The 12,832-nt window shown below is 40.5% G+C and overlaps 1 protein-coding gene across 1 annotated transcript; it reads right to left on the bottom strand.

The window, feature by feature from the left end:
• Window positions 1–117: 117 nt before the first annotated feature.
• LOC142483604 (pleckstrin homology domain-containing family A member 5-like) lies at window positions 118–12,558 on the bottom strand. The gene is made up of 6 exons (XM_075583616.1): window positions 12,423–12,558; window positions 9,803–9,918; window positions 7,174–7,629; window positions 5,983–6,466; window positions 3,657–3,740; window positions 118–331 (listed from the first exon to the last, which is right to left on the bottom strand). The coding sequence occupies exons 1-6, from the start codon at window positions 12,465–12,467 to the stop codon at window positions 161–163; spliced, it is 1,356 nt and encodes a 451-aa protein (XP_075439731.1). The 5' UTR covers window positions 12,468–12,558; the 3' UTR covers window positions 118–160.
• Between the last annotated feature and the right edge of the window lie 274 nt (window positions 12,559–12,832).

Raw genomic sequence — 12,832 nt, 5'->3', positions numbered from 1 at the left:
GATGTGAACGCACGCACGTGTCTGGTCTTTAAAGCACAATTGTTACATTACCAAAGGGTTAATAACGTCACATCACTGATGCAAACCCACAAAGATGATAAAACCTGTTTGTGACGGTTTGTGAATCTTGGGAGAAATGGGGACAACACACACTGACTAATTAATAGTACACAATTAATGATGATGATACGAGAGACACAACCTCATAGCTGACCTTTGGGCTGCAGGACTGTTTTAGATGCACGAGTTGTGCTAATGTATGTTCCCGGATACTGCTCAGTTCAGCTTGCTGTCTTCTCAGCTTGATAAGCAACAGTGTCAGCTCCTCTGGCTGAAGGAGTGCAGTATTGGGAAGCCAAAGAGTTCAAAGTGAGTTAATCTGTCCTAAACAACCTTTAAATACACCAACCCCAGAAAACAATGATTTGCATTTTTACCATACAGTGTCATTTAAAACAACAGTACTTAATAATAAAAATACAAGTCATACACAACGGGTGTCTCATAACTTGGTTAACCCCGGTGTGTGGCACGATTTCCATTTGAAAAATGCGGTTAATCTTTGTCATGGTTTACCATTGCTATACCTGGCACTGCCTCTAGGTCATGGTTTACCATTGCTATACCTGGCACTGCCTCTAGGTCATGGTTTACCATTGCTATACCTGGCACTGCCTCTAGGTCATGGTTTACCATTGCTATACCTGGCACTGCCTCTAGGTCATGGTTTACCATTGCTATACCTGGCACTGCCCCATGGTCATGGTTTACCATTGCTATACCTGGCACTGCCCCATGGTCATAGTTTACCATTGCTATACCTGGCACTGCCTCTAGGTCATGGTTTACCATTGCTATACCTGGCACTGCCCCATGGTCATAGTTTACCATTGCTATACCTGGCACTGCCCCTATGTCATGGTTTACCATTGCTATACCTGGCACTGCCTCTAGGTCAGCGTTTCAACTCCAGTTCAGGTTTTAAGCATACGAGGATATCCCTGCTTGAGCACAGGTCGTTCAAAACTATTGAGCCACCTGTGTTAATGTGAGGATATTCTTAAAACCTGGACTTTTAGAGGTACCGGAGGACTGGAGCTGGGAAACACGGACCTAGGCCAGGATTGCATTATTGCTGAGTGCAAATGAGAGTAGTATGCATGAACTGGGGCATTTATTGTCGATACATCTACAGAAGGTTGGTCTGTTACTACTGCCCTTAAAGGCCCATATCTACTAAGCAGTGAATGCCATAAGAAGACACCCCTTTCGCTTGAACATGCTGTAACAAAGGCGTCTTCTGGCATAGTACCACCATGGGAAAAATGTAGGACCTGGTCCTTTTTAGTATTGTAGGAGAATCTATTAATAACATTGCAATCCAAAGCTCGTCCCTATAGCACCACATACATGTTTTCAGGTGAAGAACGTCATGATGCATGGTACATCTGTGTGGTCACATAGACTTGATCTATTATTAATTCAATTAAAGAATGGCCAAATAGCAAACCATGAAGAACACAACTTATGTATTCTAATAAGGTAAAATTCATAGACATCCATTAGAACACAATAGGATGAACTTTAACCTCTTGGGAGACGCCCAAAACACATTCAAGAGGAGATCGGATCACTAAATTGGTAAGCTTTGGATGGCAGACGGTAACGTTAAAACGGTCTTTTCATTTTCTTATTTCAAACTTGTGACACACACACAAGTAGCGTTTACAACAATGCACTAAATTCCAATATATTGTAAACATATTTTACAATGATGATGCATTTGAATATAATCAATACAGAAGCAAATTAAACTCATAGGACAATATATAAAACCTAAATATTTACTACCAATTTTCTTTAAACCAACTGAAAAAAAAAAAAAAAACCAACTGAAGTTCACGTCCTATATATTTGGGTCCTATAACTCGCACCAAAACATGGTGTCTGACTGAGCGCAGTATCGGTATGAGATGGAATGTTCTAAATCGGCGTTGAAACAGGATACCAGTTCCACTTCTCTTCTAAAGTAGATTTTTTACATTTTACAGCTATGTGACACCATTATGTCAACAGAAAAGTCTCACTGGGCTCCAAGTCGTAATCAGAACATGATTTGCAAAAAAGTGTACCAAAATAGTTTGCAGCTTGTTACTTAACTGGATTGTGCCATGTAAGAAAGGCAGTTTATTTTGGATTATTGTTTTGTAAATAAACAATATATTTATAAAACGGACTGAAGGACTAATGCACAAAAAAACTCACATGGTTTATGTGCATTCGCTGTAATGGGCTTACACAGTATATACCTACCGACGTATTGTGAATGAGGCCCAAAATTTACTATAAATACTATTTGGCACGTGCAAAATTGTTATCAAGACCACCACTAGATGGCACAATATAGTTAAAACTCTGCAACAGAAAAACTGCCTGATACACTTGGATCTGGGTGAAATAATGTCATTTATAACCAGTCTTGAACTGAGCAGCACTTCAGATCTTGACCAAAACAGTTTATTGGGAGTGGAACATTTATGGAGTCTGTTAACAGGTTATAGAAATAACTATTACTTTGTATGATATCTTTTTTAGTTTGGTATTATTCAGGTGACAACTTGGGTAACAAAACGGCTACATTTTTATTCTACCCACTGCAAGCATGTCTGAAGGTTTCTATTGATACTGTGTGCCATGTAAGTTCTGCACAATTCATGTAGCATGTTCTCTATCTTACCACAGAGAGGGAATAAGAGGGGGGGGGGGGGACAATTTATTTTCATTTTAGGGTTCAATGAGACAAGTCATTCTAATATTATAGAAGAAGGAATTAGGTGCCCTCACTGGATTTATGCCTCAGGTGCACAGCGATCACCCCCCACCGGGGAGACGTACCCTGCAGGACACATCCTCCTAAAAACAAGGAGCCGGCGGCGCTCCAGAGGTCTTCATACAAGAAAAAAGAATTTTAATCCACACAGATCGACGTTTCGGACGGATGGACGGACACACACACACACACGTCAGTGTGTTTGAGAGAAACGTTATCTGTGTGGATTAAAATGATTTTTTCTTGTATTAAGACCTCTGACGTGCCGGCTCCTAGTTTTAGGAGGATGTGTCCTATATTCCAACATTATATACACTGTATATTATACAGTAAGATGCATACATGATTGTATTATAGAAGAAAAAACAAGAGGCGGATATGAGACTGTCACAGCTCTGCTGAGCACACAGAGCCAAACAGTGAAGGACAGAGATCGTCTAATTACTAAAGTTGCACAAACCAGTTTTTTTACATTGCATTTTAGTCTGTCTAATCCCTTTGGTGTGCTTAGGAAGTCAACAGAAAAAGTTCTTCTCACAATAGCTATCACATTTTCAACAATGCAGTCATCTTGTGCTTTAATCAGCACATTTATATCACACTTGGCATGCATTTATATTTGAGTTCTTTGCAAGTACTTTGTATTAGCATAAACTGTGTGCGCATAAACGCCGTAAGTACGTCAGCTCCTAACACATGATATTTAAAAAAAACAGAATTAAGATTTGTACCTCACAAAGCATTTTGCCTGACTATTTCTCTTATGAAGCCGCTGGTACTAAGCAAACACAATAAAACGGTTATTATAGATAGAAATGGCACTCACAGTTTTGTCTTGGAGACCCTGCGGAGTAACGGGCTGTAAAGAGAGTCCTGCTGGCACTGACCTTCTGTCAGACGCGAAGGCGTGCTACGGGAACACAAGATTTCACATTGAAACTCATGTTCCTTTTCAACGTCTGTCAAGCTGACTGTTAAATGTGTTAGTAAGAAAGCATTCCTGAACTAAACCTGGAAGGACCAAAGCTGCTTCTCTTCCACCAGTCACATGTTGCAGGTTATATTAGAGATGCAATACAAATGGAAGCACTCATGCAGGTAAATACATTCCCATTTTTATTCCACACATTAAGGCATGCTTATTAGCTTTGCACGCTTAGGTCTTAAAGCCAAACTACAAATAGCACAATGGTAAATACTAGGTAGGAATCGAATTATAATTGTTTCTCAAGGAGCAGATCTAGCACTGATAAAAGTGTACCCAAGCTCAGCCAGCAGCAATAAGCCTAGCGTAATAAAACCGCCCTCAAAAAAGATCATTTTAAACTTGTAAATATTATTTACATTCATTCTTCTAAAACAGGGGAGGCCAACTCCAGTCTTCAAAGGCCACCAACAGGTCAGGTTTTCAGGATAACCCTGCTTCAGCACTGGTGACTCAGTCAAAGACTGCATTGCCTGTGCTGAAGCAGGGATATCCTGAAAACCTGACCTGTTGGTGGCCCTTGAGGACTGATGTTGGCCAGTTCTGCTCCACAACATAAACAAAAACAGAGCGCACAGAAATGGAAGGTTCAGGGAAATAAATATATTGTAACAGCAGGAAGAGTATTCTATATTTATCATAGCTCCGGTTAGGAGCGCACATGTGGAATGGGTAAAAATGAATTGAATTGATCTGAAATGGATCAATACATTGATTGGTTAATTCAGTGTCACAGCCTTCCTGGCACATTGAGATCATGTGATTGTTCCTTGGGATCGATCACATGATCGCAACGTCACTGATGATGGGAACGGAAGTCTCCCTGTCCGTCAGATAGCGTTCAGTGCTCAGCGGGACGGTAGAATGCCATCTCCCCTAGAAATGAGGAAAAACCCATGTGGATGTGGAGGCCCGTGGCGTGCCAGACCTCAAACGTGGCAGCTACAGTATGTCCCGGGCAAATCAAATGCTCGCCCTTTACACACAGCAACTGCATGAGATTTTGAGTAACACTTGTACTGTAACTGTTCTGGTAATGGATGAAGGTGCTATGTCCATATGCGATTTCTTAAATAACATCTAAAAACCGTGTGTGTTTTTGGCATGATCACAAAGGCGTGTAAAACACGAAGCACTTCTTGCAAACGGTGGGCCTCGCGCACATCAGTCAGTGGCTGCACAGTAAGCAGAACATGTGCTGTAGCGATTGCCGTTACTGCGCAGCACAGCGGTTTTGTTATGAAATATTTCTGTGTAACTTAAGCGTTTATGAGCTCATGTATGTCATTTCACGTGTGTGTGTGTGTGTGTGTGTGTGTGTGTGTGTGTGTGTGTGTGTGTGTGTGTGTGTTTATATACACACACACACACACACACACACACACATTACCTTCTGACATCAAAGAGAATACAAATATATTTTTATTAAGAGCAAGGTACAGGCAGTCCTCGGTTATCCAACACAATGCGTTACTCAAAATGGCGTTGTAAAGCGAAACACGTTTTCCCATAGGAACACTGTTTAAATGAAAGGTTCCGTTCCTGAAGGCATTTTTAATGCTAAAATAAACTAAATATTTTACGCAGACAATAAGATATGCAGCATACACATAAATTATATAGTGTATATACTGTACAGGCAGTCCTCGGTTATCCGACAATGCGTTACTCAAAATGGCGTTGTAAAGCGAAACACGTTTTCCCATAGGAACACTGTTTAAATGAAAGATTCCGTTCCTGAAGGCATTTTTAACACTAAAATACACCAAATATTTTATGCAGGCAATAAGATATGCAGCACACACATAAATGATATAGTGTATATACTGTATTATATATAATATAACATAATAAATATATTATATAGTATAATATAATATAATATTATATATATACGCTCTTACGACGCTTTGCAACGTTGTTTATGTGAATGTGTATATATATATATATATACACACATACACAACGTTGCAAAGCGTCGTAAGAGCACTGGATAAGCCATTTTGGCGTTGTAAAAATGAATATAGGTATACATTGCACAGAGTTGGATAAGCCATTCGTTGTAAAGCGAAGCGTTGTAAAGCGAGGACGGCCTGTATTTACCTGCGCCAGATGGATATCTACCTAGGAATTGTTGGATTAAACACGCTGATAAAACAAACGTTACCTTATTAGGATGAAGCTTCTGCCTCCGATCAAGGGTCAGATCTCCTCTTTGCACTGGGGATGACACTTCTGATCTGTACGACCGATGTGGGGAATATGTGTGATAACCAGATATGGAGCCGTGGGAGGGGGAGTACGGCATGGAAGGCATGGAAGGCAATGCCTGATCGGATATATGAATCATTGTTTTAGGACTATTAAGAGATCCGTGCCGGCGAATAGTGGTCTGCTTATTGTAGAACTGCCGCTGCTGCCACTCGTACAATTGCCACATTGTGTCATCACGGATGGACTTCCTTTTCTCTTCCGCAGTTGATGTCATTGGTAGCATAGTTCGATCATAAAGGGTTCCTCTTGTGCTGCAAAGACTCTCTGGTCCTGTTTTGAGATTTCGTGGCAAAGTCCTATAGCCTTCTGGGTAGCGTGGCACAATTTGTGCACGATAGCTTGGCATATTCCTGGGCAACGTCTGATACGACATTACACTAGAAAACGGAAAAAGAAAAATACTTAATGTATCAAGTTCCAGTAGGTGGTAAAATAATATTTGTATGCAATATCCATGCCAATTTGGGTATCAAAGAATGAAGTGCATCAAAAGCAAAAACTGGTGAACTATAAAATTAAAATCTTCGACTTTGCCCAAATACCGCAGAGTAAATACATTACAAATGATGATTCGGTGAGCGCGCGTGTGCGCTTCATTTGGTGCCGTTGTCGGGGCTTAAGACTAAGAAAGCAGAATACAACTTTTAAAAATTCAACTTAATTGATATTTTTTGATAATGAACAGAAAATATAAGCAAGCAGGATGATAATGCTAAATAGATCATACTAATGTACACAAAACAAAGTTTTATCATGTCAACTGCTACAATCTATACAATGTGTTGCATAATAAGATCAGATTAGCAGGCAGTGAAATGTGGCCTGAAAATGTCTGTTTATATTAGAGCAGCACTCCTTAAATAATGCTGTTAAGATAAAGAACATCGCTGAAAATCAAAATCTCAAACAGATGCCTCCTCATGTTTTGAAATAAACAAGACTGGTTCGATGTGCGTGAAATCCAATTAATGAGAGCGGCAATACTGAGAGAAACCCCGAACATCGAGCAACACAGATATGGCACAAAGAGACAGTGATGCATCCCAACAGGCCTACATTTACAAGATCATATAAAGTAACCCACCCTCTCGTTTCTTCTTCTGGGCCCTTCTCTCTCTGTGTTTTAATCCACTGTTCCAGCTGTAACATGGAATTGGTTCTCTGTATCACTCTCTCGGGTTCCACATACGAAGGAAAAACTCTCTGATGGTCACCACCGCCCATCTCCGATAGGTGGCCTTCAATAGCCTGGTTTCCCGGCCCATTCACATGCATAGATCTGTAGTGTGCTGTGCTAGCAGCCAAGATCTCATAATCGGAAACAGAGGAGTAATGTTTCACACTGCTGATTTTGGTTAAGGGTCTCTCCTGCCCATCTTTCTGAAAACCATATTTTTCTGCCTCTCGAGCTTTCTTTTCTTCCACTTTGACCTCTTTATTCTTCTCGTTATTATTCGCCTCGGGCTTGATTAATAGTCTGTGGTTTGGAATGTGATTAATTTCTTGTGGTCCTATATTCTCACATTTTGTTATCTCCACTCTACATAGAGGTATTAAAGTGAGAAACATTTGGAGGTTAATGAACTGTATTCTGTACAAATTATATATCTACACATACAATCGTCACATTAAACAAATGGAGGTCCAGTCAGCACCACAAAGTTCTTTGCATTTGCTTGGGATAATTAATTACATCATTCTAATTGCACATAAAACCTACTACACCTGACTAGAAACATGTCCGACCCGGAGAGAAGCACAGACACCCGCTTTCCTGATCCGATTCGGACAGAAGCACAGACACCCGCTTTCCTGATCCGATTCGGACAGAAGCACAGACACCCGCTTTCCTGATCCGATCCGGACAGAAGCACAGACACCCGCTTTCCTGATCCGATCCGGACAGAAGCACAGACACCCGCTTTCCTGATCCGATTCGGACAGAAGCACAGACACCCGCTTTCCTGATCCGATTCGGACAGAAGCACAGACACCCGCTTTCCTGATCCGATTCGGACAGAAGCACAGACACCCGCTTTCCTGATCCGATTCGGACAGAAGCACAGACACCCGCTTTCCTGATCCGATTCGGACAGAAGCACAGACACCCGCTTTCCTGATCCGATTCGGACAGAAGCACAGACACCCGCTTTCCTGATCCGATTCGGACAGAAGCACAGACACCCGCTTTCCTGATCCGATTCGGACAGAAGCACAGACACCCGCTTTCCTGATCCGATTCGGACACAAGCACAGACACCCGCTTTCCTGATCCGATTCGGACAGAAGCACAGACACCCGCTTTCCTGATCCGATTCGGACAGAAGCACAGACACCCGCTTTCCTGATCCGATTCGGACTTGCTTGAGTAGGCAGATTGGGCTCTTTTTTAATTTTTTTTTTTAAAGCAAGTATCCCTCTCAATCATACAAATCTCTAAAACCAGATTGAGAGAAACTGCTTGATGAATTTAGCCAAGAAAAACAATAGTTCTTTGGCTACACCTTTTAAGAAAGATGCATTTGCTAGGCGGACTGCTTGGTGGTTTTTATAAGAGATCTACTACATCACGACCCTCTAGAAATAAAGCAGTGTTAGATTTAAGCTCCGGTATCATACGTGTACAATTTATCATTGGAAAGGGCTTTGCCACGGACATTCTTTCCTGCACACTCGGATCTTTAAATACCGATTATAGCTGATGTGGGGAACAGGCAGCGGAGAGTCCAGCTATGTAGCTCCTTGCCACGGTGCATACTGTGGGACATACTTGTGGCGACTTTGCTAATGTTTTAGAAAATATATGTGCTGACTTGACAAATGTGGCGATAAAATAATACACTGTTAAATTCTATCTTTATATCTTTATGTATTCAACATCGCCAACAGTATTTGAACTATAAACTCGGCCTAGGAATGCAAAGCTGCAGTCAGGCCGGAACACGGCAGCGGTTGCCACATTTAGCCGAGATACTGGTGCCCTGAGCACAGACCAAGATTTTATATGAAAATAAGTGCGAAGAAAACAAGTGGTAAAAGAACAAAGCCTCTATATGTATGTAATATTGTTTTTTTTTACACCCCCCTTTAGTCAGGAAGGGAAGAGCGGGACATCGAGAGCAGAACCGCGCTATTTTCAGCTCCGAGACCACCAGGTTGTCAAGATACTTGCTGGTGAAGTTACCGGTTCGAAATCTCCCTCCAGGGGAAAGAAAAAGTGCAGCGGATATTGGATGGTCATTTAAATCTCATGGATAAACCAAGGATCAAAGCTGGTTACTCCAACGGTAAGTAGCTCAGGAAGCGGGATATCCCCACAGCTGAAAGTAGCGTGGCTCAGCCAAGGAGAACCACCACCCGTTTACTGTGTGTGTGTGTGTTATAAACGCCTAATCAGTAGAAATGCAATCTGGTTTAAGTGCATGACGATTTGAGTACTAAAGAACAACACGCAATGTCATTGAAATATCAAATTTGAAGCAGCAATCAAAATGGTTAAAAGCCACATGTACACGTACATAAGTACATGGAAATACCCGTAGTTATATATTTTGAAGGGTACATTTAAATTGTGCAATGTTAAGCATGGTAAAAACAGTAAAGATAGTGCCTGAAACCACGAAATAAAGAAGTCATTTCGGAAGCAGTGCCGGCATCCAAAGCAGTTTATAGCAGATCTACTACAAAGTCTAGTCTGCAAACTAGAAATATACCTTTTTGGAGGTTCTGTGTGCAAAAGGGAAGCTTCACTCATAACGTTCATCCACAATCCCATTTCCTTGGCCGTGTCTGTGCAGAAATAGTATGTCCGCATGTTTGAGTGGGTTGCCTGATTGGAAATTACAGGGTCATTGTAACAAACTACTTCGCTTCTGAAAAAGAGAAAAAGAAAAAAAGTATGAATGTATGAAAGTATATACAGTACATAATATTGTATATAAAGTCTATACATCTCAAGTACATGATCATTAGGGAATGACACAAAATCAACTTCATGTTGATCAGCAAATCTATGTGGTCTTGAAATCTTACGTTCAAGAGTTCTCTCCATGGTCGATATGGTCATTAAACTCCAGGACGAGTAAAATAAATGCATTTAAAAACAGAAATCTACCAAACTTAGGCCAAACTATATTGCAAGAGACTTCGATATTTTCTAAGGCTCCTATTTAACATGGTCGGGAGTCGTTACCTTGCACTGTACGGAGGAGGCAAGAGGGAGGATTTTAAAAACTCGTACACAAAAAACATTTCACATGCTCCAAACCGGTGTGTAAAGGATACAGTACAAAACATGAGCATACTTTACATAGATAAAAAAAGCTATTAGTTTGCAGAAACGGTAGATTCACTTTAACATGTTGAGTGGAGTGTCAGTGTCTAGATGTTCAATACATTTTTTAATTTGTACTCACCATAATTATTTGTAGGTTTCATTTACTTCAATGGACCAATGACCAAGATGTGCTCACATAGGACAGCACAAATGTGGGTAAAAAAACAACCAACGGAAAACAAAATTTCACAATTGTTAATGTGGGGGATATCCGGAATTCAATCACAATAATAATAATAATAATAATAATAATAATAATGTATGCCGTCTTTATTTATATAGCGCCATTAATGTACATAGCGCTTCACAGCATAATACACGTGACAATCATAAAGATAACAAATAATATAAATAACACAAAGGGGAGAAGTGCTTCTCTTTTTCTAAGATACAGATGTAGCCAAACTTACAGTCCCCGGAGCGGCACCAAAAAAACGCAGCTCCGGCAGAGGAAAAAGCCCCTGCGCCAGGTGGCGCGTCCCGACTTCCGTAACAGACTTCCCTGCTGCCAGGGGGATGCCTCAGCTTTCCTCGGTAACAGGGACAGCCAGTCTGGCTACATCTGTAGGTCTTGTCCAAATATCAATTTTAACAGTTTCTTCCAACTCTGTCTGCTTGTATCACTAAGTGTCTTTCTGCTGTTACCTCCTGGATGTCCCACCACTATCTCACATCAAAAAGAGAACTAAATAGTTTCCCTTGCCCCCTTATTCTCACCCTATGCTTGAGATCTTCCCCCCCTCGATACCACGAGCCAGATGTCTAGGTGTCAAACTTGACTCCTCGCAATCGTTTATACCACATATCCAGTATATCACCAATTCCTGCCACTTCTAACTCAGGAACATTGCTAAAATCCACCAAAACTCTAAGTAATGCATTTTTAATATCCCGATTGGTTTACTGCAACTAGGTCGATCTCACCATCTTCCAGATATCCTCCTTTAGTCTATCATAAATTCTGCTACCAGGCATATGTACCTCACCAACTGATCTGCTGCTTCACTATGCAAATCCCTACACTGGCTAATCCTACCCAGCAGAATCCAATTCAAGATTCCGCTTCTCACCCGCAAAGCCCCTTTCTACATGTCAATCAAATCCCCAAGTACTCTCCCAAAAGCAGGCACTGTTCAATCACCTCCACCCTCTCTCATTCCCGCCTCAAAGGCTTCTTCAGGGCTGTACCCAAACTGTGGCACTCTTTGCAACGACACTTCAGCCTCTACCCCACCAATCACACGTTCAAAATCTCCCTCAAAACCCTTCCTGACAAGCCTATGGCCAATCCTATGCTGAGTGGTCTTATACCTCCACACATACTTATATCGTCACTATCCCCATCCCTTTTAGATTGTAAACTTCCCGGAGCAGGGACCTCATTACCCATTGTTTCATCATGTTTTAACTTATATGTATTTTGTGCTTTGTTCTTGTCCTTACCCCCCCACACATTCTATTGTGATGCAGAAAAAAAAATGATATACATATATATATATACACACATACATATACATATACATATACATATATATATAAAATAATTGAATTATTTTCTCTTGAGGTCAAATGACGACCTACAAATATGCAATTTATATTTGGAAAGAAGATTTTTACATTTAACCATCTTCTATTCCCTTCTTAAATAAAAAAAGCATTTTTTATATATATGTATGTGTGTATATATATATATATATATATATATATATATATATATATATATATATATACACACATATATATATAAAAAAATGCTTTTTTTATTTAAGAAGGGAATAGAAGATGGTTAAATGTAAAAATCTTCTTTCCAAATATAAATTGCATATTTGTAGGTCGTCATTTGACCTCAAGAGAAAATAATTCAATTGACCAACAACTGGATTATTGGGGATTGCTGGACCTGCCTTTGAAAATCGGACATGGAAAGGGGATAAGAGCATGCTTTACAGAGCGTTTCCTTCCCCATATCTCTGAATGTGAAAGCTCCAAACCCTTACCTTAAATGCATACATGCGATTTATATGATCTTCTGGAGTCATCATAGAGATTTGAAAGCTAGGCAGAAGAATGCTCCCCAGTACTCCCTCTTCTTTCTCATCTAGCAAACAATAAGAACAATATGAAGGTAGAACATACCAAGCACCAGGTTCCTACGTTATACCTACCACAAGTCAAAAACAAGCTATTCCTTTCACAACATCAGCAGCAAAAACTATTAGAGACATTATCCCTTTCACAAGTCTGAGTATTTCTGTTTCTTTGGTGGTTGGAAAGATGAGAATTAATTAAGAGGAAACTAACATGCGCACAGCTGCTCAGGGTCCATGGCAGAATGCAGGAGAAATAAACACACACATTTTTCAGTCCTTATTTGCTACAGGGTATGTGCCTTCTAGTTTTGTGAACA

Source organism: Ascaphus truei, unplaced genomic scaffold, assembly GCF_040206685.1.
Source record: "Ascaphus truei isolate aAscTru1 unplaced genomic scaffold, aAscTru1.hap1 HAP1_SCAFFOLD_3418, whole genome shotgun sequence".
NCBI lineage: Eukaryota > Metazoa > Chordata > Amphibia > Anura > Ascaphidae > Ascaphus > Ascaphus truei.
Note: the sequence above shows the minus strand (reverse complement) of the source record. Positions and strands in the feature narration are given on the sequence as shown.

Excerpts from the sequence above, each read along its gene's own strand:
- LOC142483604 (XM_075583616.1), bottom strand. The coding sequence starts at position 12,467 with ATGATGACTCCAGAAGATCATATAAATCGCATGTATGCATTTAAG. Across the intron at positions 7,630-9,802 it reads CACACAGAACCTCCAAAAAG|AGTGGAGATAACAAAATGTG; the intron begins GTATATTTCTAG and ends ACCTCTATGTAG. Across the intron at positions 332-3,656 it reads AGGGTCTCCAAGACAAAACT|CCAGAGGAGCTGACACTGTT; the intron begins GTGAGTGCCATT and ends GCACTCCTTCAG.